The following is a 27,969-nucleotide window of genomic DNA, read 5'->3' as shown; positions in this document are numbered from 1 at the left end:
ACAGGTGTTAATATTCCTATTGAAAAAGAATCAGGCACTATACCCAGGTTAAAAATTATTTGAAAAAGCAGGGCAAGGTGCTCAAGGAACAGCTCGCTGCAAAACAGCAGGTGCTGAATTGATATACCATCACAACCGCGCGATTTCTTTTTTTTTAGTTTTCTAATAGCAGAACGGATAGAACACCTCGTAATTTTAAGACCCGGACTGTTTTCTTCTCGCTTTCGTGAGAAGAAATCATCCAGTTTCACACCGAAGCTTTTTTGTAGCTTGATATCAGGAGCCGAAAATTCATTTCTATAATGCTGAACCCAATTTTCTCGAGATATTGAGGTCATTGTTACATGGATCTTTCTTTAAACAATGAAGACCAAAGTTTATTTGGGTGGGTAAGGATAGCCTGAGATGGAGAACGAATAATTGCACTACGGTGTAGTGAAAGTTCTTTCGCGAATTTACGTTTACTATGAATTCGAGGCTTATTCACCCACCCGTCTTGAGGACATCCAGCCTCACGCCAAACCGAAAGCCAGAATTTTGCCGAACTACACGTGTTTTGAAGATTAACATTTGCAGACCAGCCTGGTACTTCGGTACCAGGCCACACCCGTCTAAATGGTACAGCTGACTGTTCAGCGAGACGTAATGCGTGCACAAGCTCACCACAATAAATATTCAACCGAATTCGTGATTCCGCCGGATGGTTCTTAGAACTAACCATCAGCAGATCAAAAGGAACGCGGATTTTGAAACAAGTTCATCACAAGGTCAATATATATATATATATATATATATATATATATATATATATATATATATATATATATATATATATATATATATATATATATATATATATATTCCAATATCTCGGCCCCACGTCCGGGTGCCTTTCTCAACAGTAAAAAGAAAGAAAAGTACGACAAAAAGGAAAAAAAACATAACACACACAAACAATGACTACAACTAAATGCATGAAAAAAATAATAAGAATAAATAAATAAGAAACTCCCATTATAAACAAACTTCGAGCACTGATGTTACAAAACTCAAGAAAATACCAAAGCGAATGTCTATAGTGAAACCATGGGTCACTCTTCTCTGAATAGTCAGTGTATAAATGGGAATATTATAAATAATTCAGAGGAGAGTGACCCATGGTTTCACTAAAGACATTCGCTTTGGTATTTTCTTAAGTTTTGTAACATCAGTACTGGTAGTTTGTTTATATTATTCTTGTTTATACACTAATTGTTCAGAAGAGAGGGAGCATCCTTGAATGTATGTGGATCTCATTCCATGTTTCAATTAAAAGGATATGTCCATCTTTTATGTTGTTGTAACTGTAATGTTTTAAGTAAAGCCGTCTCTCAATCATTTATTAAAATAGTAAGAGTTCTGTTCGGTTGTCTTTAAGTTAACTTTTTATTAGTTAAGTCGAGTGTAATTGCTAAGTATAAATATTTTGATAAAACAATTTTGATGGTTTAAAACACTTTTTTAGAATAAAATATTTAAAGAATTCCATTTGCAAAGAATAGTTTTACCACAGACAATCATAAAATCATCATAAAGTGAAGCGTCGGTGGTAAAACAATTCTGGAATTGACCATTTGGGACTTCGACCTAAAATTCGAGATAAAAATGCCACCTCATAAGGTGGGGCAACCAGTGACCACCCACGCTAAATGTTATCATGCGCCGGGATGCGTAACCTGCGTTTGATTTTTATATTGCAAACTACTACTACTAATAACTCTCACTGCAGCACCAAGCCGCCTGAGGCCAACACAGCTACGCACGCTCCTCCTCCAACCTAATCTATTTAAAGCCTCCCTCTTTACACCCTCCCAGGAAGTTCCCATTTCCTTTAAATCCTTATTTATGACATCCTCCCAACCCAGACAAGGACGACCTGCTTTCCGTGTAGCCCCAGACGGTTGGCCAAAAAGGACAATCTTCGGTAATCTGTCATCCTTCATCCGTAGAACGTGGCCTAGCCATCTCAACCTTTCTTTCATTATAGCCCCAGAAAGCGGGATTGAACCACAAGTTGACAGACAATCTACCTCTTGTCAACATTTGGCTTTTCAGTGTTTGATTTGTTTTTTTGTTTGTTTCATTTCGACTGGAAATAGCCAGCTGGACACATCTTTTGGCGGTGATTTCAAATTTAATATTTTCACGCTATTTAATGCTGAATGATGTAATTGTCAGTATTTATTCCGTTAATTAGTTGATCCCAGTGCTCCTTGCCATTCTTGAACACAAACTTGCAGCCTAAATTTTTAATTTCTATGTCAACAAAAATTAATAAACCTTTGTAACGTCATAAACCTTAGTCGTCAAAAGACGACAAAACATTATGATGTCAACATCTTATAAGGAAACGTTCCCCATATCAACTGAAAATCAAATAAAAGTGACAAGATTCCTTGCCCTTTTGGTAGAGGTGCCAAATCAAATGAGGCTTTTGTTGTCAGCTCCATCCCAGGCGAACTGTCATTAATAGAGCGTCTGATTATGTGTGTCCGATGGTGTTAATGTGCTTATTTCCGTTATGTACTATTTATATTTCGGCTGCTTTAACTCCTGGTTATGGTTTCAAAGACAATTAACAGGGATTCCACTTCAAAGAAAAGTTACAAGAGCAAAAACAAAACTAAAGGAAAGAAATGATAGCCAAACTCGAGAAAGGAGTTGGCTTCTCTAATCTGGCGGCCCAATACAACATTGCGAAAGATTCCTCTTCTAAACTAAACTCATCTTTCTCTTTTTAAAAACTTTTATTTAATTATATGCTGTCTATGTTTAGACACAAGTATTACTTCAAATTTCTCATTTATTAAAAAGTTGCCCCCCTCCTGGTTTAAAAAGGCTTATTATTATAAATTTCTTGCATTCTAGTTTAACTTTTAAGATAGTGTTCTACTTGAATAAATCCTATTTGATGAAAACGTCACTTTTATGTCTTGATTAGACAAAAGTTGTTTTGAGATACTTTTTAGCGTTAGATAGCCAAAATATAGTTATTTTCGATGTAACTCTCATGTTGGGAGTTACTCCCATTGCTCCCAACTCCTAAACCCCCTAGTTATGGAATTCAAAATTAGGTTTCCGGGATTTATATAGGAGTGGGAGGTTGTTAAGCCGGGGAACTAGGAATGCATGGGTCCCATGCATGGGCCACGCCACTGCTGGAGGCACATTTTGTTTTGAAATGTTGACTATTGTGAATGATATGGCTTGTCAATTTTGAGTTAAATGGCCATTTAAAATGTGGATCTAATGTCGTTGGGCACCCTGAAGCTGACTGGAAGAATAAGAAACACAGGGAGACTGGCTGTACTTCGATCATTTTGGTTCTTAGAGCACTTGAAAATTTTTATTTCCATTTGAATATTACTGCCATTTGTTCTATATGAAGTGGCTAGAAAATAAATTACTTGGACATACATTGCTCTTAGTCTACGCTACTGCAGCAATTTTTATCGCTTTACTCCGCTCTTATGGGTTATCAGCTGGGGCCTTCGGCCTCACACGCTCATTATCATGCATTTACATTTCATAATCTTTAGTTTTTTTCTAGCTTTCAGTATATATTTTTTTAATTGGCTAAAAATGTCCTCCCTCTGCTTATTTCGCTTGCTATACTGAGCAGCTCAGGCCTTGGGCCTCACCAGCCACGTAAAGGATTTCTCCTTGGAGGAAATATGAAAAAAACAACTTTTCTGACCAAGTTTTTCAATCTCTCAGGGAAGAAGAGAAAATCTCTTTTTATCATGAATGTGAAAAAATTATTTCTATGGCTGAATTTTGTTGAATAGTCTATGGCTGAATTTGTCTAGTCTTTTCCCTTTTTCTGTTGCAGTAAAATCGTTTTTTGTGAATTTAAATACAGTATTCCAACTTAAGAATTGGTTTTAGTGGACTATTCTAACTTCTGTTCTTATTTTCGATTAGCATATAGTTTCATCCTGCTCATATTTGAAGGTAGACCTATCAGATACTGTGCATTCGTTGCTAAAACGTAATCGTTCGCTCTCTTTGTATATATGCTTTTATTGAAGTAATTAACTCATGCGTTATTGATTATACCCTGTCAGCATAAATAGTAGTTATTAACATCCCACTTAGCGAAACTTGTGTTTTATTGTCTTTAGATGTATTATGATGTACAATAGGCGTAGTATACTCTGCATCATTTTCGGTTTGATTGGCTTATTTTGGGTATTTTTGTATTACCAGGATAGTGTTTTGTAACTTTTATGTACTATTGCAACGATTTTTGTGTTCGCATGCAACAATCTGAAGTGGGATATTTCCAACATTTGTCTGATAATTTTGATGAGGAGAGGTTTTTTGGTACTCGACAGCAATAACTACTCTGAATCAACGCATAAATAAAAATATATAAAGCATAAAATAAAATTTTAAAAAGAAAGGGAAAAAAAAGGAACAACTCCTGCTTCGAGATTATTTGGTATTTTAATGGCATTTCATATTTGAACATTTGGGAAATATTTATTTAGCATTTCATCCATTTTAAGCTTGATTTTTTACCTGATAATTTTACTTATGAGACACTAATGCAATGAATGAGAACAGAAATGCAGCATAAATCGAATGTTGCTTTGCAAGGCAAGTTTTACAAGTCTTTGATACTTTTTAAATGAGAGGCAACGATCACTTACGGTCCATGTTTAGCATAAAATGTGCGACAAGTCTACGTCTCTAACTTGTATCAGAACTACATGATAGGTCATTAGTATTAGTTTGTACCATATCCACTTACCAAGCCAGAATTATGATATCGCTTGGACTTTTAAGAACACCCTGCTTACAAAATGGGAAAATTTTCTGATTTTAGTTTGTTTTTGGCGCATTTTTCAATCTAAAAAACTTACAAAGCAAATTTCAGAAATATTTTTCAGTGGATCGATAAAGCATTGGGATATTACAAAATTGTCCTCTTGAGTTCAAAAATTACAATCGTGGATCTGCAGGGATAAGGTATAAGAAACTTGCATAGGGAACATGAGTCTTGGTATTCTAATGCTTATTTTAAAAGCTTGTTCTTTATTGCCTTTTCTCTAGTTTTTGGATAAAGCCAATTTTTAAGTTTATTTGTTTATAGATGCTTTTGATTACCACTTAATTCTGAAGACGCTGAAAAGAATAACGGCTGGGGAGTCCTGCGAAATCCCAGTGTATGACTTCAAATCGAATGCCAGGTAATTTTTAGTCGTTAGTTTCGACTCATATGAATTAAAATTTATTTTTAATCCCGGTGGAATATGGAAAAGAAGATCAGAAAGCAAAAAAAGCTGATGTATTTAAGAAACGTACCATTAGTATAGAAGCACAAACCATCGCAAATTGTAAATAAAAGAGGGAGAAATAGGAAACTAAGGCAAGATCAGCAACATTATAAATCCGAAAAAAAGTCTTGTATTAGCTGAGTCTTGTTTGGAAACTATATCTTTTAGGTTGGATGAACTAAAGAGGTGGGGACACAACCCGTTTTTCAAGGTTAAACATTATATTCGATAGTGGGGTTAGAGGAGGGGGCTAAGCCAACTGTTTACCTAGGATTTTTTCTGTAGTAACGCTCATTCTGGGCGTTAATTCTACTTAACAAAATTGAAAAATATTTTAATTCTAAACTATTGAAATAACAGACGTTTAAGCTTTTCCAAAGACACTTAACATGCTAATTGACATGCGCTTGGCCTACAAATTTTCTTCTTTGGATCTCCTTGCTTCAAAAACTTGGAATATTGGCTACCAAATTTCTGGATTTGTATGAAATACTTACTTTTACTTTCGATGGGAACCTGATGGTGCACTGCTCTGCTTGGCACCAAAGAACATCTGAATGGCTTCGGATTATTACTCTTCTCAACCGGCTTTAGCTTCTCCGAGGATCTTCAGCTATTCTTCTTACCATCTTTGACTATGTTTCAAGACCCCTATCTCGCCTCTTATAGCTCCAGATCTTTGAGTTTTTACCACCATTTATTCTTTTTATGGCACTTGGTATTTAGCAAGTGACATATAGCGATCGCAAATTTCTGTTGGTCTGTCCCTGTTTTGCTAGTTTGGGCACTTCCAGATAAACTAGGTCGATGAAATGTGGCAGGCGTATGAGGGAACAGACCAGATTAAATTAGAAATAGTCGTTTTCCCGATTCAACCACCCGGGGGAGTTGGGGGACGGTTAATTCGGAAAAATTAGAAAAAATGAAGTATTTTTAACTTACGAATTGGTGATCGGATCTTAATGAAATTTGATATTTAGAAGGATATCATATTTCAGAGCTCTCATTTTAAATTCTGACCGGATCCGGTGACATTGGGGGGAGTTGGAGGGGAAAACATGAACTCTTGGAAGACGCTTAGAGTGGAGGGATCGGGATGAAACTTGGTGGGAAAAATAAGCACAAGTCTTAGATACGTGATTGACATAACCGGAATGGATCTGCTCTCTTTGTGGGAGTTAGAGGGAGGGTTACTTTGGAAAAATTAAAAAAATGAGGTATTTTAACTTACGAACGAATGATTGGATCTTAATGAAATTTGATATTCACAAAGACCTTATGACTTAAACCTCCTATTTTAAATTTTGACCGGGTCCAGTGTCATTGAGGGAGTTGGGGAGGGGGAGGGACAGCAAGTTGGATTTCGTGACTATGCTGTGAAGTTGAGTGCTCCAATCGTTGAAGCAGAAGATAAATTACAAATATGATTGCTGATAAATTCAAGAATACGATTACAACGATTTGATCAATCTTTAAGCAACGCACTAAGTTCAAAAGTAAGCAATCAAGCACACTCAAGTCAAGCTATTTAACTCCGAATAAGCCAAAATTCATTGCTAATGTTGATTCTTGGATAGATGAAGAAATTTTGAGAGAAATTAATAAGAACTATGATCCTAAGGGATTCTATTTTGAAATGCCTCTTTTTTATTTAGACAATTATCAATATTTAAAATAGGTAACAGATGAATCATGAATATTGAATCAAAGATATGGCGGAGAGATGAAAGGTTTAAATCTAGGGAATTAAAAAAAGTATCAGTTCGTAAAATTCTGCAAAAAAAAGGTTAAAAGCTATTAAAGATAACTTTGATGTCATACAACCTCAGCCAAGAACTGGGATTTATATGAATGCGAATGATAAGATTGAAAAATTATATAGAGTGCTTGGTAGCAGAACTGCTGGAAATACATCTGATGAAATGAGAAGTGAAGCTATTGACCTGCTCGATTCATTATTCAAAAATAATATTATTTCGAAAAATTACTCTAATACTATTTACAACAACTATCTCAGAATTTGAATTTTATGAAGTAAAATACTTCTCTAATAAATGGTTTTGATTATCATTAGTGGTAACAAAAGTAAAATCAGACAGTCGTATACAAGTAATCCGATCACGTTAGATCAAAACTCTGATCATGAAATAGCTTTAACTCAATGTAAACTATGGTATTCAGGGTATAACATTAGTGATCAACTTAAAAACAATACGTTTGAATACAGGAACAAATAAGAATGAATGGCTTAACGTTTTTATACCCAATGGGCTGTATAATGAAGAGGGTTTAAATTATTTCTTAACTCGATATTTCAATTCATCCCTCGATCGATGCCCAGTCAGTATATAATCCAATCTATCAACAACGAAACTTGTTATTATTTTGAAAAAGAATGATAAATTTCGGTTTAATAGTGATTTATTTTTTATTTTAGGATTTGAAAATGAAGCTGAACTAAATAGTAAATATAATGAAGGTACTACAGTTCCTAATATTACAAGTAATGTTGATAAAATATAAATTCACTGCTCACTGTCGGGTAGTTCAATTGTGAATGGGAATACAATCTTTGATGTGATATAGAGTTTTGCCCCAAATACAGAACCTGGAACGCTACTCTGTGAGATTTCTATAGAAAGGTAATATCTTCCAAATAATCGAAACGAATATATAAACGCGCTAAAAATGACTATAATTGATCAATTAGGTAGATTAATTGATTTGAATCTACAGTAAATAATGACGAAGATCAAACTGCCTTTCGATCATATAAATACAGAAGAGAGAATAATGAAGACTTTTTTCCCAAGACAGTGAATGAACAGAACCTATTTGAATTTTTCAGCCCTGTATCTAAGGGCCGTCTTCAGCAAAGAAAATAATAAACAATAACACACAATCTATAAGTTCTTGGTTAAAAATCCATTTTTAAAATAGCTTAGGCATCATTATTTCTTAACGAAAAGTTCAGTCAAGATTGTGAGATAAAAGCTAACATTTTACAAGCTAAAAAGGCTCATTCATTTTACTAACTGTTTTTATTAAAAATTGGAATAATTTCTTATTGTAATTTTTGCTTTCTCTGCAGCTAATCTTGTAGTTCTTTTGGGATTGGGCTTGTTTTTGTTAGTATTATTTTTGTTTTATTTTGAATTAGATTATTTTGTATAATTAATATTATTGAAATTATTTTCTTTGCTTAAGACAGACCTTAGATATAGGGCCGAAATATTCAAATAGGTTTTGTTCTTTTACTGTCTTGGGAAAAAAAAGTCCTCGTTATTCTCTCTTCTGTATTTGTATTGTGAATGTAGAGAATATTGAATATGCTTTGGACTTGACAAAAGTTTATTGAAATTACTTAGTAAAATTTATCTATGATAAATGCTGATCAATAAGAAACAATTATTGTACACAAGACAGTATGGTAGCGGCATTTGTAGTTTATTTTTTAAATATGGCCAATTCTCAATTATTCAAGACGTCCATAAAAAAAAAAAAAAGATGAAGCTCGTTCCATGTAGAACGCTATGGTTAAACCTCGACTGGAATTATTTAAAAATAGAGCGATTGAATATGGAAAAGATTGGATAGATTATAATCAAATAGAATTAAATATTTCTTATTCTCCGAATTCATATATTTTATTCTGGATCATGGCAATCATATTCATCTTCGTAATCATACATTATATTTAGAAGAAAACGAAAAAACCAGCCAGTTCTATAAGATTTTAATTTTTATTTCTTTTTTTAAGCATTGGGAATGAGATAATCGTAGAAAAATTGCAATACATTAAAAAAGAAAAAGAATTTCTACTAAGTAATTCAATAGGTGTACTAAAAAAAGGGAATACTACACGTGATTGGGATGACCAATGGGACAACTGATTTTTAATAGGTTTGATTTAATTTTAATTTCTTAAATATAGTTCAAGCTCTTGAATTCAAGGTTTTATCGAATTTCTAGTTTTGACTAAAGATCATATATTAGTTTTAAGATCTTACTAATCTCTTTGGTTTTGATTTAGCACAGGGCCCATTTCATGTTACTATAAACTTGAATGAAAAAAAACATTCAAATCTTCATACCTTTTTCAACTAAGCCACAACTGTTTTTTTCTTAAGGTTTTCAGCTCAGTGTGGGGTAGGAGGGGATTCTTTCTTCTGCTTACTTGCTTGGACTTGCCTTATGGCATGATCTCACTATTTACCATCACAAGAAAAAAACTTGTTTTGTATGGGGGTATCAAATTTCAGAAATTCACCGTTAGAGTCGGATCATAGCAGACCTTTAGATATTACAAATATGGTTAGCAAACCTTTAGATATTGAGAATATGGTTAACAGACCTTTAGATATTGTGAATATGGTTAGCAGACCTTTAGATATTGCGAATATGGTTAGCCGACCTTCAGATATTGCGAATGTGGTTAGTATACCTTTAGATTTTGCGAATATGGTTAGCAGACCTTTAGATATTACGAATATGGTTCGCAGACCTTTAGATATTGCGAATATGGTTAACAGGCCTTCAGAATTGTGAATACGGTTTGCAGACCTTTAGATATTGAGAATATGGTTAGCAGACCTTTAGCGATTGCAATTTAAAGACAAAAAAGCTCAAGAACATATGAACAAAAATATAATATCTTGCTGGCAGATTCGTAATAGTTTGGTTTATAGTTATTTTATTGTTTTAAAAAGTAGAGTTGTTAGAAAGGGTCAAACTTTAGTGTAAAGATCGGGGCGTTTAGGAGGGGACATCCCCTTTCATATACGAAGTAATTTCTGTTCGTTTTAAGTTTTAATGTCGCTCGTTACTTTCAGTTGAAAAAACTTCTTTTTTTATTTAATACAATCATAGGTCCACACAGGCTAAACCCTTCGAAACAGGGTGCTCAAAACCAGTTTAAATGCCTTTTTAGACACTTATTTTTTAATTCAACTGTGGAAGGGAGAATACAACTAACCTCCTACGTCTGTACAGTTATGATTACAATAGTAATGAGCTGTACTGCTATAAGGCCAAAATAAAACCATCTTGAAACCCTAAAATGACTATAAAAACGTCATTTTAGCCTACATATACGAACCAATTAAATATTTTGCGATGGAAAATTGAATATATTCTGATTTGATAGCATATATGATTTTCTTTTCTAGCCAGCAACCCCGCCCCCCTCTTATTTCTTATTTTATATTGCTTTCCCCTTCTTTAGCTCTATTTTCCTCCTATGGTTTCCTTTAATGGTTAGTTTGAATTCTATGCTCAACATAGAAGGTGTGCTTCAGCCAATAAGTGGCCAAAAAGAGCTTGTTTTAGAATAATTCTTTACATTTTCAGAAAAGAATTGCCCACATACGAAATCGTATACCATAAGAGCGACACGCTGCGTGTGCCGTAAGTTTGTGGCGTCTGACACGAAGTGTACCTTTGTGGGTGCAAAGACTAACGGAGTTTTGAAAAAAAGTGGCACTCCAAGACGTAAACCATGTGGAAAAGTATGGGCAACCACTCAGGGGAAGTTAAAGACCCAAAACCCAAAACTACATTCTTAGTACGGCTCTAATGATGCATATTGATTTTGAATTGACGGTGAATATTAAACATCTAGGGGGGTGGGGTCTCAGGGCTAAATGGCCAATGCTGTAGAATGTAGGTTATATTGGCTTTATTGTGCATCCAAAGGACCTTTAAAAATATACATTGTGTATTTTTCTTTAATTATTCACAGTAATATTTTTCTAATACCAAGATTTAACTAATGCAAATCTGAGACAGTTATAATTTTTCATGGAATATTTTTAGCCAAGAAAAACATATAAAAAGCTGAAAATCTCAGTATCAGTAAGATCTCAATGTGAATAGTTCTTAAGGTTTAAGGTCTTAAAACTCTGAACTCCGAAAAAAAAAGAAAAAAAGGATTTTGTACTGACAAACCGCAAAGAATTGTTGTTTTTCTGTTTTTTCGTAATTTCTGTAGTTGTCTCTGGACGATGTATTGAAAGTCAACATTCGTTTCAGCCAATCCATGATAGAATTAAATAAAAAAAACAACTTTTTAACTGAATGTAAGGAGCGAGATTATGCTTAAGACGAACAGAAATTATTCTACGTATGAAAGGGGCTGTCCCCTCCTCAACGCCCCGCTGTTTACGCTCAAGTCTATATTGTTTTAAAAAGTAGAGTTGTGACAAAGAGCCAAACTTTAGCTTAAAGAGATTGGCGTTGAGGAGGGAATAGCCTCTTTCATATACAGAATAATTTATATTTTGTTCCAAGTTTTAATCTCGTTCATTACTTTCAGTTTAGAAACAACTTGTTTAGTTTGTTTAATCAAACAGTTCGTGGTAACGAACTGTAGTAAGGAGTGACCCGGTACTAACCGGTAGTAACCTAGACTCTAAAAAACGGAATTAGTTTCATTAAGTTTAGACTTATCCATCACAAGTTAGGAGCCTGAGAAAATTTGGCTTATTTAGAAAATAGGAAAAAACATCCCTTAAAAGTCATAGAATCTTAACGAAAATTACACCATCAGATTTAACGTATCAGAGAACCCTACTGTAGAAGTTTCAAGCTCCTATCTACAAAAATGTGGAATTTTGAATTTTTTGCCACGAGACAGGTCACGGGTGCGTGTTTTTTTTTTCCGGCTAATCGTATCGACTCAGTTGTCCTAGAATGTCGTGAGAGGGCTCATTCTAACGGAAATTAAATGTTCTAGTGCCTTTTTGAAGTGGCCAAAAAAATTCGAGGGCACCTAGGCCCCCTCCCGCACTCATCTTTCTCCCAAAGTCACCGGATAAATTCCCGAGATAGCCATTTTATTCAACATAGTCGAAAAACCTAATAACTATTTCTTTGGGGACGACTTACTCCCCCACAGTCCCCGTGGGAGGGGCTGCAAGTTACAAACTTTGACCAGTGTTTCCATATAGTAATGGTTATTGGGAAGTGTACATACGCTTTCAAGGGGATTTTTTTGGTTGGGGGAGGGGTTGAGGGGACGGGGTTACGCAGAGGGGAACTCTCCATGGAGGAATTTGACACGGGAGAAAAAATTTCTATGAAGGGAGTGCAGGATTTTTTATCATTTTTTTTTAAGAACAAGGAAAAATAGAATATGTAAAAGTGTTTTCATCTGAAAGTAAGGAGCAGCGTTAAAACTTAAAATGAACCGAAATTATTATGCATATGAGGAGTTCACCTCCTCCTAATACCTCGCTCTTTACGCTAAAGTAATTTTATTAATTTCAATTATTTATTCTACGGCCTTTGTGATTCAGTGGTCATTCTTAAGGAATTGGTACAAATTTAAGCTTTAGTGTAAAAAGCGAGGTATTGACGAGGGGATGAACCCCCTCGTATACGTAATAAGAACATACGAATATAGAAGCTCGTTACGTAAGTTACGTATATTTTTACTAATAAAAACGTTCGTAAAAAATTAAAAGTTCTAGTTGCCTTTTTAAATAACCAAAAAAGAGGAGGGTAACTAGGCCTACTCGTCGCTCCTTTTTTCCCAAAATCTTCCGGTTAAAACTGTGAGGAAGCCATTTAGCCAAAAAAATAAATTAATACGCAAATTACGTTTTAATTATTCATGTGCGGAGAGCCAAAATCAAAACATGCATTAATTCAAAATGTTCAGAAAATAAATATAAAAAAACAAGTTTTTTAACTGAAAGTAAGGAGCGATATTAAAACTTAAAACGAACAGAAACTACTCCGTATATAAAAGGGACTGTTCCCTCCTCAACGCCCCGCTCTTTACGCTAAATTTTTTTACTGTTTTAAAAAGTAGAGTTGAGAGAAAGAGTCAAACTTTAGCGTAAAGAGTGGGGTGTTGAGGAGGGAACAGTCCCTTTCATATACGGAGTAACTTCTGTTCGTTTTAATATCGCTCCTTACTTTCAGTTAAAAAAACTTGTATTTTTTTATTTAATACAAATAAAGAGATGTATGTTATTTCCAGTCCTCTCTCTGGGCCTAGGTATTGAAGATAAATATAAAAACTAGCCTTTTAAGTAGTATATGCTACAGTGATGTGCTTACTTCAATTTGTCTTAGAATCCACAGACAAATTTGTAAACTAATTTTCTGATTCAGAAACAACATTTTTTCTGGATTAGAAGAGATGGATATATTTCCAGTCCTCTCTCTGGGCCTAGGTGTTGAAGATAAATATAAAAAGTAACCTTTTATGTAGTTTTATGTAGTTATGTAGTTTATATACTACAGTGATGTGCTTACTTCAGTTGGTCTTAGAATCCATAGACAAATCTGTAAACTAATTTTCTAATCCAGAAACAACATTGTTTCTGGATTAGAAGAGATGGATATATTTCCAGTCCTCTCTCTGGGTCTAGGTGTTGAAGATAAATATAAAAAGTAACCTTTTATGTAGTTGTGTAGTTTATATGCTGAAGTGATATGCTTACTTCAATTTGTCTTAGAATCCACAGACAAATCTGTAAACTAATTTTCTAATCTTGAAACAACATTGTTTCTGTAATCATTTCATTCCAGATTCTTATTTTATTTATCCTTATAGGATACCACTGATACTTTTCAAAGAGAGATTATACATCCACAACAAAGCATGTTTTGTTCTTTAATTGAATTTTAATGATAAAGAGGAGGTTTTAAATGTATTAAAGTTAATTTATGTCATTATCTATGCGTAATGTGCCTTGGTGCGTGCAATCCATCAATCAAATCAATCACTCATTTTATTAATACTAAAACACTATTAGAAACGTAAAAGAAAAAAAATTATTCGGCCAAAGAAGCTTTCCATGTTATGGGCCATACAACACAATAATAAAGCAATAAAAGAACCATAAATAATACCCTAAATCAAACAGTACATATGAAATGAAGATGTGGAATAACAAACACTAGAATAGAGTAAGAAAAGGACAAATAAACAAGGACATTAAAAGTTGAGAAGATTCTTGAAAACAATTTTAAAAAGAATAAGAGAGAGAAAAATCAGTTAGGAAAGAATTTCAAAAAGGAGAAACAGTAGGGAAAGAGAAAATAGGAAAAATAAAAAACAAAGGAGAGAGAGAGAAATTACTAAACTGGAAAGACCTGACGAAAAACTGCCTTTGCAGAAAGAGGGGCAGCAGATGCAATTAATTTGAAAGTGTCATAATAGTTGATATTTTCTAGCTTTAGTGACTGATTGTAAACACAGCTTGACTTTGGGAAATTGGACCTTTAAGCTGATATCGTAACATATCATAGCATTATCAAACAGTTCGTGGTAACGAACTGTAGTATGGAGCGACCCGGCCCAATAGTAAACGAAACTCTAAAAAACGGAATTTTGATACTAATTGATATATCAAAAGAATTGGATTTTTATGCTGATTTTAAATATATAAGTTTCAACACATTTAGTCTTACTCATCAAAAGTTAGGAGCCTGAGAAAATTTGCCTTGTTTTGGAAAATAGAGGAAACCCCCCTAAAAGTTATACGATCTTAACGAAAATCACATCATCGCATTCAGGGTATCAGAGAACCCTAATGTAAAAGTTTCAAGCTCTTATCTACAAAAATGCGGAACTTAGTATTTTTTGCCAGAAGACCGATCGCGGGTGTGTGTTTTTTTTCCAGGGTTGATCGTATCGACCAAGTGGTCCTAGAATGTCGCGACAGGGCTCGTTCTAACTGAAATAAAAGTTCTAGTGCCCTTTTTAAGTGACCAAAAAAATTGGAGGGCACCTAGGCCCCCTCCCACGCTCATTTTTTTCCTAAAGTCAACGGATCAAAATTTTGAGATAGCCATTTTGTTCAATATAGTCGAAACACATAATAACTATGTCTTTGGGGCTGATTTACTTCCCCACAGTCCCCAGGGGAGGGGCTGCAAGTTACAAACTTTGACCAGCGTTTACATACAGTAACTATTATTTTGGAAGTGTACAAACCTTTTCAGGGGGATTTTTTGGTTGGGGGGGATTGAGAGGAGGGGGCTAAATGGAAGGATCTTCCCTTGGAAGAATTTGTCATGGGAGAAGAGAAATTTCATGAAGGGGGCGCAGTATTTTCTAGCATTATTTAAAAAAAAAACAATGAAAAAATAAATATGAAGGACCAGCGTTAAAACTTAAAACGGACAGAGATTATTACGCACATGGGGGGCCCATCTCTTCCTAAATACCTCCCTCTTTAAGCTAAAGTATTTTTAGTAATTTCAACTATTTATTCTGCAGCCTTTGTGATTCAGGGGTCAATTTTAAAGAATTGGGACAAAATTAAAGCTTTAGTGTAAAGAGCGAGGTATTAACGAGGGGGCAAACCCCCTCATATTCATAATAAAAATATACGAATATAGAAGTTCGTTACGTAAGTTAATTTGTAAGTTATGTATATTCTTAACTAATAAAAACGTTCGTTAAAAATTAAAAATTCTAGTTGCCTTTTTAAGTAACCGAAAAATTGGAGGGCTACTAGGCCTCCTCTCCCACCCTTTTTCTCAAAATCGTCTGATCAAAACTAAGAGAAAGCCATTTAGAAAAAAAATTACACTCAAATTTCGTTTTAATTATTCATTTGGGGAGGGCAAAAAAAAATGCATGAATTAAAAAATGTTCAGAAATTAAATAAAAAAACAGGTTCTTTTAACTGAAAGTAAGGAGCGACATTAAAATTTAAAACGAACAGAAATTACTCCGTGTATGAAAGGGACTGTCCTCCCTCAACGTCCCGCTCTTTACGCTAAAGTTATTTACTGTTTAATAAAGTAGAATTGACAGAAAGAGTAAAACTTTAACGTAAAGAGCGGGACGTTGAGGGAGGAACAGCCCCTTTCATACACGGAGTAATTTCTGTTCGTTTTAAATTTTAATGTCGCCCCTTACTTTCAGTTAAAAAAAACTTGTTTTTTTTTATTTAATAAGGACTAAAAAAGATAATAACTTGTGTATTAGTTGTGGTGCATTGCAAGTAGAGGAATGAAGGTGGGATTGTTAGAGATGACAATCTTTGCACAACTATAATACCGATATAATGGTAAAGATACAGTATAATATCTATTTCAAAATATACCTCGGTATGATGATAATGTTGACATGTCGCCTAGTCCTAGATGTAATAGCTGTGCTTATATAGTGGCCAGTTAGTAGCGGAAAATGTCTTCAAATTTTGCTGGAAAAGTCCTGGAAAATCATTTCAAGAAAAGAATAGAACCCTGATTAAGAATAAAATTAGTATTTGCTCTAAAATCAGATCTTGGCGCCACAATTGAGCACTTGTAATCGTGGCGTGCTGCTTGTTTTGTCGCACAGACTGTCTGTGAAGATTAATAGACACTAAAAGCCTTATGCTTGTGTATTTACTTATTGAGTTTTGTAATTATGATCTAAAATTAATTATTTTATTTCTAAATGCTTTTAGTCGCAATTTGTACCTTTGAATATGATTTGCGAATGTTGCATTTTGTTTCAGGATTGAAGGCAAACAGGCAACATTATACCCAGCTGATGTTGTAGTATTTGAAGGAATTCTGGTGTTTTATACGCAAGAAGTGAGGGAACTTTTTGATATGAAGCTCTTCGTAGATACTGATGCTGATACTCGTCTTGCTAGAAGAGGTATATTTCCCCCTTTCTTTCAAGTTTATAATTGGCCATTGGGCTGCACTTTGCACAAACCCACCTTCTAGGAGTAATTATTGGCTCTGATTTAAGCCAATAAACATATTGAAAAAAAAAATCCCCAAGCTGGCTGTTTGCTTTCCCTCCTTATACTTTTCGATAGCTTGTGTCCCCCACACAAACACCTAAGAATTCCTTCAACCCCGTTTATAGAACACCTGCCCAGTCTTGTACTACGCACTTGCCAAAGCAAACACAGAAACATAGAGTCAATACAAGAAAGACTTTAAGAATTATATACAGTCAAACCAGGTTCTCTTACCATTTCTCCTTCAAAATTTAAATAGACCACTCTGGGTTGGAGGAGGGATACTTTATGCAGAATATTTGGGCTTAATGCTCTTTTTGATCCTCAGTTGTCTAGTATATTTTCCCGACTCACATTCCCCCTCCCTCTATAGAGCTAGTAGGAAGTAACATGTCTCTCTTTGATTTAGTTGTTAAGGCACTTGGTATTAACCTCGGTGATCGGGTCTTAATGAAATTTGATATTTAGAAGGTTAATGTGTCTCAGAGCTCTTATTTTAAATCCCGACCGGATCCAGTCACATTGGGGGGAGTTGGAGGGGGAAACCTAAAATCTTGGAAAACGCTTAGAGTGGAGGGATCGAGATGAAACTTGGCGGGGAGAATATGCACAAGTCCTAGATACATGATTGACATAACTGGAACGGATCTGCTCTATTTGGGGTAGTTGAGAGGGAGGGTTAATTCTGAAAAATTAGAAAAAATAAGGTATTTTTAACATTCGAAGGAGTGATCGGATCTTTAAAAAATTTTATATTTAAAAGGTCCTCATAACTCAGATCTCTTGTTTCAAATCCTGACCAGATCCAGTGTTATTGGTGGGAGTTGGGGTGGCGGGAACCGGAAATCTGGGAAAAGGCTTAGAGTGGAGAGATCAGGATGTAACTTGGTAGGAAGAATAAGCACAAGTCCAAGATACGTGGCTGACATAACTGGACCGAATCCGCTCTCTTTGGGGGAATTGGGGGGTAATTAGGAAAAAATTGAAAAAATGAGGCATTTGTAACTTGCGAATGGGTCATCAGATCTTAATGAAATTTGATATTTAGAATGATCTTGTGCGTCAGAGCTGTTATTCTAAATAGCGACCAGATCTGGTGACATTGTGGGGAAATCTTGGAAAACGCTTAGAGTGGAGAGATCGGGATGAAACTTGGTTTGTAGAATAAGCAAATGTCGGAGATATGTGATTGACGTAAGTAGACTGGATCCGCTCTCTTTAGGGGAGTTGGGGGGTCCAGTGCTTTGGCAAGTTTGGTGCTTCTGGACGTGCTACGACAATGACCATTGGTAGGCGTGTTAGGGACCTGCACAAAATGACTTGATAAGTCGTTTCCATCTTGAGGCTGAAGGGGGAGGAAAAACTAGAAAAAATGAGGTATTTTTAACTTACGAGTGGGTGATCGGATCTTAATGAATTTTGATATTTAAAAGGACCTCGTGTCTCTGAGCTCTTATTTTAAATCCCAACCGGCACTAAGCCTCTGATTTGCCTTTTAAATCAATCTATTGATTCTTAAAATTTTGATAGAGCTCATACCATATAGGCTTTTGGCTCTTCCGGCCTCGTCACAAGTGCTATATGAGCTCTTAGCTCTTGTTTCTTAAGTTCCCTTTGTAGAACAGGCAATAACTTTATTTATTTAAATTGAAGAGTGTTCAATATGACAGTATTTTGTACAGCTATTGACTGTGCCGTTTTCAATGTTTATTGGTATTTGACAAGAACGCAAGTTCGGCCATTTGAGTGGTCTTGTGCCCATTTAGGTCCTCCTGTCACAGGGGTTAAAAATTCTTCCATGATTTCAGTTTAAAAAGGAGCCAAATGTTTGCTTTTCCGTTAATGTTGCTGGTGGCAAAAGGTTATTGGCACACTGGCTCTCGAATCAAATGGGTTACCTTGCGTGATTCCAGTTCAGAAAGGTTGAAACATGGGTAGCTTTCTGCTAAAGAGTTGGGAATAGGGTTGGGTGTTGGAGTGGTCACAGACTCGATTTAATTATGGTGATCAAAGATACCTGCGTGAATCTATTTTAAACAAGGTGTAACTTACCTACTTTTCTTCATTAACATGGATTAAAAATCAACTTTAAAGACCTGTAATATGCCCACCCTTCTGCTTAAAATGTTTGTAGGAGAGGGGGTATGCTACACGGGTATCGGCCCAGTTTGTGCCTCAAATTACTCATTTTGAAAATGTTTCTTATTTAAAATGTTGTTGAAAATGTTTCTGATTTATTGAAGATATTACCTGCCTGCCTTTCTGCTTATTAAATAAAAGAAAACAAGTTTTTTCAACTGAAAGTAAGGAGTATTATTAAAACTTAAAACGAACAAAAGTTATTACGTGTATGAGGGGGCTGCCGTCTCTTCAATACCTCGCTCTTTGCACTAAAGTTTTTTAAAATCTTAAAATTTTTGATCACTTAAAAAGGACATGAAAACTTTTGATTTATGATTAAATGAGCACTCTCCTAATCTTCTAGGATCACTGGTTCGGTACGATAACCCCTGAGAAAAACAATCAAACAAATAAAGACGTATCTGTGATTTTCCTTTCGGCAAAAAATGCTGAATTCCACATTTTTGTATATAGGAACTTGAAACCTCTACGTAAGGCTCTCGTATATGCTGAATCTGATGGTGTGATTTTCATTAATTTCACTTAATGTTTTGTGGAGTTTTTCCCCCTTTTTAAAAAACTAAGCAAATTATGTCAGGGCGCGTAATTTTTTATGGGTAACATTAAACTTCAAACTTCAATGTTCAAAATTTTAGACATTTTGAATAAGCCTCAAAATTTGGTTCATTTGATGTAACCGTTGTTATCAAGACTCTGTTTTTCAGAGTTTTGGTTACCATTGAGCCGCATCACTTCTTACTTACAGTTCGTTATCACGAACTGTTTCAAAAGGTGGCAGTAAGTACAACTTGGACTTAGTTATTTTTTTACTGAACATGGATTTGGGTCGTTGCTGCAACGAAGGACCTGCAAATTTTGAAGTTAATTAGGACTCGGCTGGTTTAGCACCAAATTATGACTTGAACCTATTAGGCAGAGATTTATTATCTTTTTTTTTCACGACTTTGAAGATGTCGACCCGTTAAAATTTTTCAAAAAATTTACGTCTTGAACGGACTTTAAACGTGGAAACTGATGTCATCAGTTGACAGAGATGTATTGATCAGCATAGGAAAAAGTTGACTTGTCTTGGTTCAGAATTTGATTTTCTTCCCGTGTGCTAAACTTCCCACAGTAATCTCACTACAAAGAAGGGAGCAAAGGGCTCCGTCTGAAACAAACAGAGTTTGTTTTTCAGCTGTTAATATTTTTCTTTTAATTCTTCTTTTGTTCTTTTTTAGTCTTAAGAGATATTACAGAGAGAGGAAGAGATCTTAACAAAGTTTTGCATCAGTATACAACTCTAGTGAAACCTGCCTTTGAAGAATTCTGCCTGCCAGTAAGTACCTATCTACTCTGCCTTTGATAATTTTAAGGTTTTGTTCCAATTCCAATATATTTACTGAAACAATAAAATTCTCACTTATTCATATGAGCACGACTTCATTAAACACTCTTATGTAGGCCCTCCAGGTGCATTTGTTTCTTGCTAAGTGCTTAAAAATCCTCAATTACTTAAGAATACCTTAGAATTCAATTTCTTAGTTTAAAAAATGATATCCTACCCAACTTTTCAAGAATTCTCATTCTTAAATTTTCTCCAAATATTTAAGAATTCTCGTTGGTTTCTCGTTATTAGACTGTTGGTCGTAAGAATTGCCAAATTTTTTTCCATGTTTCCTTTGCTTTCATTTTTCGCCTACATTTTTTTCCTTTGCTTACAGGAATGGCAGAGTTTTTTGCACAAATTTCTGAAAACCTAGGCACGTTGAAAACAAATAATAAAAAGAGTTAAGTCAATTGTAACCGGCTAGACAAAAGTAAATTTTAAATGTTTTATTCTAGCAACGAACAGCTAAGTATTGTTAGGTTAATACTATAGGATAAGAATTTAGTTGTTTTGACAACTACTTTTGACTGGGAGCTAAATGTTACAGTCGTTTCCGTAAGATTAGTATTAACCAGGTGCTTTCACTTGATGGTGACTATCCCCCTTTTCCATCTTAAAAGAAGCAATCCTCGCCTTGTGCCCGATAATATTAACATTTTTCTGGCTCTACCAAGTAGCAGAGAGTAAAAACAGGAGCATAAATGATTTGTCTTACTACCAGCTCTTGCTTATCTAACTGTATTCTAGCTTAATCTAATTCATTTTAACTAATCTTAATTGTAAGATCATATATTTCATGCTGTACTGACTATAATTACCGTTAATTATAGCAATTATTTCCGAAAGCTGGTAATTCTCAGTCTTTTAAGCTTTTAGGGTTTTTCAAGTTTTACAAGCAGGAAGGATGTTAAGACACGAACGTAGAAACATCCTAGTTGGTTGTATATCCATTTCGGTAAAATTGCTATCTCAGAAAGGGGTTGCGTTAGGAAAATGAAACTTTGGAGATGGGTCTACAGGCTAAAGTATATCCCGGGAAGGTATTTTAAAGTACTCACCTTTACTCTGTCTCCCTCTGGAGGGCCTTGAAATTTGGCTACATGACAGGTCTATACCTATTGAAATTTTGACAAAACAACATTTTACCTTAATTTTTAGTTACCAGTTGCTTTTTCCCTGCCTTTAGTACTGAAAATGCAATTCCTGTTATTTGAGTAGAATTTTGAGCCATATCAATGTTGTTTTTTTTTTTTTTCAAAATTTAGGAAATGTATTTGTATATCTTTAAAACCTTATAAATTGGGATTGAGCAAAGTTGTGAAGCGAAAATAATTTTGAAAACCACTTCGGTAAAATTGCTATCTCAGAAAGGGGTTAGATTAGGAAAATGATGCTTTTGGAGATGGGTCTATAGGCTAAAGTATATCCCGGGAAGGTATTTTTAAGTACCCACCTCTACTCCTTCTCCCTCTGGAGGGCCTTGAAATTTGGCTACATGACAGGTCTATACCTATTGAAAATTTGACAAACAACATTTTACCTTAATTTTTAGTTACCAGATGCTTTTTCCCTGCCTTTAGTACTGAAAATACAATTCCTGTTATTTGAGTAGAATTTTGAGCCATATCAATGTTTTTTTTCAAAATTTAGGAAATGTATTTGTATATCTTTAAAATCTTTTAAATTGGGATTGAGCAAAGTTGTTAAGATGAAAACAATTTTGTTTTACTTCATTTAAGCAGAAGATCTATTTTCCAAGGTTTCACTTTTATCACACACTTATTTTTAAAGGTCATCAAAGGCTGGGGCCCTCTAGAGGGAGAAGGAGTGGAGGTAGGTATTTCAAAATATCTTCCCAGGATATACTTTAGCCTGTAGACCCATCCCTGAAAGTTTCATTTTCCTAACCTAACCCCTTTCTGAGATAGCAAGAAGTCACTTAACTAGAATTTTACCATCTATTCATGTAGCAGTAAAAGAATTTTTTGAGTTACCAGGAAGTCATTCTTATTCCTCTCCCCCCCCCCTATAAAAAATCAAAAGAGTGACAGTTTGAAGTCGGTTTTTTTTTCAGAGTTCTTGAGGACTAGTACAGGATCTTTACTCTCCTTTTGTGGAAATGTAACTTAAAAGACGGATTAGAATATGGAGTCAGGACCTTTAAATTCTGTTATGATAATTATATAAACTCGTGGATACCTATTTGGCATTTATTCAAGATTATCAATAAGCTGTTTCGTCCCTCTTTCCTCTTGGAAAATGCTTAGAGCGGAGGGATCGGGATGAAACTTGGTGGGAAAAATAAGCACAAGTCCTAGATACGGGATTGACATAATCGGAACGGATCTGCTCTTTTGGGGGGAGTTGGGGGGAGGGAGGTTAATTCTAAAAATTCGAAAAAATGAGGTATTTTTAACTTGCGAAAGAGTGATAATATCTTAATGAAATTTCATATTTAGAAGGACCTCGAAACTTAGATCTCTTATTTTTATCCCGACAGGGTCCAGTGTCATTATGGGGGGGGGCAAAAATACTGGAACACGCTTAAAGCGGAGAGATCAGGATGAAACTTGGTGGAAAGAATAAGAATAAGTCCAAGATAGGTGACTGACATAACCGGGCCGGATCCGCTCTCTTTGGTGGAGTTGGAGGGGGGGGGGAGTAATTCAGAGAAATTAGAAAAAAAATGATGTATTTGTAACTTACGAACGGGTGATCAGATCCTAACGAAATTTGATATCTAGGAGGATCTTGTGCTTTAAAACTCTTATTTTAAATCCTAACCAGATCCGGTGACATTGAAGGGAGTTGGACGGGGAAGCCGGAATTCTTGAAAAATGTGAAATCGAGGTATTTTACGAATGGGTCATCGGATCTCAATGAAACTTTATATTTAGAAGAATCTTATGTCTCAGATGCTTCATTTTCAAATCGAAAATTTGGTTCCGGATTTTCCGGATTCGATTTTCCGACCGGATTCGATCGGATCCGGGGACATAGAGGGTTGGAGGGGGGGACAGAAATCTTGGAAATCGTAAATCTTGGAAAACGCTTAGAGTGGAGATATCGGGATGAAACTTGGCTGGGGGTTGTTAATTTGGAAAAGTTAGAAAAATTGAGGTATCTTTAACTTAAGAACGGGTGACCGGATCTTAATGAAATTTGATATTTAGAAGGAACTCATGTCTCAGAGCTCTTATTTCAAATCCTGACCAGATCTGTTTACCTTGGGGGGAGCTGTACGGGGAAAACAGAAATCTTGGAAAATGCTTATAAATGTCGTAGATACGAGACTGACGTAACCGGACTGGATCCACTCTCTTTGGGAGAGTTAGATGGTGGGGTTCAGTGCTTTGGCGAGTTTGATGCTTCTGGACGTGCTAGGACGATGAAAATTGGTAGGTGTGTCAGGGAGCTGTACAAATTGACTTGATAAAGTCGTTTTCCCCGATTCGAACATCTGGAGGGCTGAAGGGAGAGGAAAAATTTAGGAAAATTGAGTTATTTTTAACTTGCGAGTGGGTGATCGGATCTTAATGAATCTTGATATTTAGAAGGACCTCGTGACCTCTTATTTTAAATCCCGACCGGCATGAAGCCTCTGATTTTCCTTTTAAAGCAATCTATTGATTCTTAGAATTTTGCTAGAGCTCATACCATATGAGCTCTTGGCTCTTCCGACCTCGTCACAAGTGCCATATGAGCTCTTAGCTACTGTTTTTTATTAATTACTCCAGATCAAGTTTCCTGATAACAAGCTCTTGCTATTAAGTTCGTTCTACTTATTCAATTCAATATTTCAACTGTTTGCTTATACTTGACGTAATCTTGATGAACGTAAGTTAAATATTTGTCCTTGACGAAACACAGAATTCTAGGAAATTGATTAGAACGTTTTTTTCTATTGCCATCATTTCTAAGCAATAAAAAAAAACTAGTTCTTATTTTTATTAACTGAAGATTGAAGCTATGGCTTGAGCAAAAAAAAGTGAAATTATAACAAACATTGAACTAAAAGTTAAAGAACAGATATTAGACTTAATAAAAAATTAAAACCAATAATTAACTAAAAATAAAAAAAAATAAAGCTGATATTCAACTCAAACTCAAAACGAACAGAAATTACTAGATATATTATATGGGAAGTCGTCACCCTTGCACCCCAATTATAACACGTTTTTTATTAGTTTATTATGGGTTTCCTTTTTCATTAAGTCCAATATTTTTTTCTTTTAACTTTAATATCTGTTTTCTAAAAGGCGACTTACCGCTTCATTTATTTAGAAATTTCTGTTCGTTTTATGTTTGAGTTGAAGATGGGCTTTATCTTTGGTACGCTACAAGTTCATTATTGGTTTCATTTATTAAGACTTAATTTATTAAGTCTAATATCTGATTCTTTTAAGTTTCAGTTCATTGTTGTTTCTATTATCTTTTTTTTTGCTCTGCTATGGCAGAGCTTCGCTCTTTACTTTTGATTAAATAAAAAAAACAAGTTTTTTCAACTGAAAGTAAGAAGTGACATCAAAACTTAAAACGCACAGAAATTACTTCGTATATGAAAGAGGCTGCTTCCTCATCAACGCCCCGCTCTTTACGCTAAAGTTTGACTCTTTCTCTCAATTCTTCTTTCTAAAGCAGTAAAAAACTTTAGCGTAAAGAGCGGGGCGTTGATGAGGAAGCAGCTTCTTTCATATACGAAGTAATTTCTGTGCGTTTTAAGTTTTGATGTCACTCCTTACTTTCAGTTGAAAAAACTTGTTTTTTTTATTTAATTTCTGAACGTTTTTGAATCAATGCATGTTTTGATTTTGGCTCTCCGCAGAGGAATAATCAAAACGAAATTTGCATATTTTTTTTTTTTTGGCTCAATGGCTTTCTCATAATTTTGATCGAATGATTTTGAGAAAAAAAGAGCGGGGGACGAAGCCTAGTTGCCCCCCGATTTTTTGGTTAATTAAAAAGGCAACTAGAACTTTTAATTTTTTACGAATCTTTTTATTGGTAAAAGATTTACGTAACTTATAAATTAGCTTACGTAAAGAACTTTTGTATTCTCATGTTTTTATTACATATATGAGGGGATTCGCCCCATCGTCAGTACCTCGCTCTTTACACTAAAGCTTAAATTTTATCCCAATTCATTAAGAATGACCCCCTGAATCACAAAAGCCGTAGAATAAGTAGTTGAAATTACCGAAAATACTTTAGCGTAAAGAGCGAGGTATTAGAAGGAGGTGAGCCCCTCATATGGGTAATAATTTCTGTTTGTTTTAAGTTTTATTGCTGTTCCTTACTTCCAGCTGAAAAAGCTTTTTCACTTTTATTTTTTAATTGTTTTTTTTTTTTAAATAATGCTAGTAAATCCTGCTCTCCCTTCATGGAAATTTTCTTCTCCCATTACAAATTCTCGAAGGAAAGTTCCCCCAGCATATCCCCCTCTTCTCAACCCCTCCCCCAAACCAAAAAAATCCTCCTGAAAACGCCTGTATACTTCCCAATAACCATTACTATATGTAAGCACAGGTCAAAGTTTGTAACTTGTTGCCCCTCCCACGGGGACTGTGGGGGAGTAAATCGTCCCCAAAGACATAGTTATAAGGTTTTTCGACTATGCTGAATAAAATGGCTATCTCAGAATTTTGATCCGTTGACTTTGGGAAAATAATTAGCGTGGGAGGGGGCCTAGGTGCCCTCCAATTTTTTTTGTCACTTAAAAAGGGCACTAGAACTTTTCATTTCCGTTAGAATGAGCCCTCTTGCAACATTCTAGGACAACTGGGTCGATACGATCACCCCTGGGAAAAAAAAAAAAAAAAAACAAACAAAAAAACAAATAAACACGCATCCGTGATCTGCCTTCTGGTAAAAAATGCAAAATTCCACATTTTTGTAGATAGGAGCTCGAAACTTCTACAGTAGGGTTCTCTGATACGCTGAATCTGATGGTGTGATTTTCGTTAAGATTCTATGACTTTTAGGGGGCGTTTCCCCCTATTTTCTAAAATAACGGAAATTTTCTCAGGCTCGTAACTTTTGATGGGTAAGACTAAACTTGATGAAACTTATATATTTAAAACCAGCATTAAAATGCGATTCTTTTGATGTAGCTATTGGTATCAAAATTCCATTTTTTAGAGTTTTGGTTACTATTGAGCCGGGTCGCTCCTTACTACAGTTCGTTACCACGAACTGTTTGAAAAAAATACTTTTTTTAAGTTAATGTCTGTTCGTTTTAGTTCTTTTCTGTTAAAATGGAAAGTAAAAGACAGAACAAGAAATAAAAAACTGTCTCGATTATAATTATTGTCTCATTTAGGATTTTAATTGAAGGCTAATTGGAGATGAGAAATAAATAATGACCTTTCACTAAGGGAAAAAAAACTGAATCTATGCCGAAAGCAAATTTCTGAACGTGTACCTTTATTTAGTTGCCTTGCAAGTAAAGAGTAAATGTATAAAATCACTTAGCGGTTTTTCAAGTTTTTATTTTAGGATGCTTTTGCCCCAAGAAGTATTTAAAAATTCTTTTGCCACTGTATTGTCACAATAAAAAAAAAAGTTTGCTGTTTACTGTTTTTACAAAAAAAGTTTACTGTTTTTTTTTTTTTTTTTGCATAAAACTTACTACTATTACAAAATACCTATTACTAGATATTTTAGGCGCTTTTAATTTCAAAGTAAGAGACTAGATAACATAGTTAATTAGAATGAAATAAATTAAAACTTAACCCACTTTAAATTGGAATTTAAACATATTGACTAGTAATTTTCATATCGCAAGAATTTTGTTATAAAATATCCATATCCAACCATATAAAGTATATTTCTTCATATCCAAGTCCTCCAAATCTCCTTACTAAAAATGTAGAGTAAACAAGAAAATACTTTATGATATAATATATCTGTATTATGCAGCTGAATATGCATCGGAAAAAATAGAATTTATTTCCCGTGTATTGTGAATTCTGTACTTCAGTGAAAATAATCTTTATTTCGAGCTTAATGTTCCTATTTCTCATAAAATCGGAAAACCTCCATCAAAACCAAAATTATAAGGGCTTCAAGATTATGAAGCAAGGATAAGGGCAATATTATACCAGATTCTAAGGGTTGTTGAGTGAGGGAGGGGGGACATCCCAAAAGATGTAACTACTGGACTTTTCAGCAATACTGAACAAAATGGCTATCTCAAAATTTTAATAGGATGTGTTTGAAGAACTGATGGGCGTGGGAATGGGGTTTGTTGACCTCCAATCTCTTTGAGTCTAAAAAATGACACTAGAACTTTCCATTTTTATGCAATCTATTTCAATTTTCAAAGATTTTATTGATACAACCTTTCGACAATCTGTAGGCAATTACTATTTTCTGATTTAGTTCAACTTTCCCCTCGACATTTCTCCAACTTTAACTTCAATATTCTCAGGCT

The 27,969-nt window shown here is 34.8% G+C and overlaps 1 protein-coding gene across 2 annotated transcripts in view; it reads left to right on the top strand.

Annotated features, from left to right (window-relative positions):
- LOC136037057 (uridine-cytidine kinase 2-like) overlaps positions 1–27,969 on the top strand; it is a 59,156-nt gene that overhangs the window by 15,041 nt on the left and 16,146 nt on the right. For both annotated transcript variants that reach the window (XM_065719491.1, XM_065719492.1), the window contains exons 3-5: positions 5,138–5,234; positions 16,790–16,935; positions 20,389–20,486. In XM_065719491.1, the coding sequence (XP_065575563.1) occupies positions 5,138–5,234; positions 16,790–16,935; positions 20,389–20,486 (341 nt within the window). The remainder of the gene's footprint in view (positions 1–5,137; positions 5,235–16,789; positions 16,936–20,388; positions 20,487–27,969) is intronic.

Source organism: Artemia franciscana, chromosome 16 (genome assembly GCF_032884065.1).
Source record: "Artemia franciscana chromosome 16, ASM3288406v1, whole genome shotgun sequence".
Classification (NCBI taxonomy): Eukaryota; Metazoa; Arthropoda; class Branchiopoda; order Anostraca; family Artemiidae; genus Artemia; species Artemia franciscana.
Note: the sequence above shows the minus strand (reverse complement) of the source record. Positions and strands in the feature narration are given on the sequence as shown.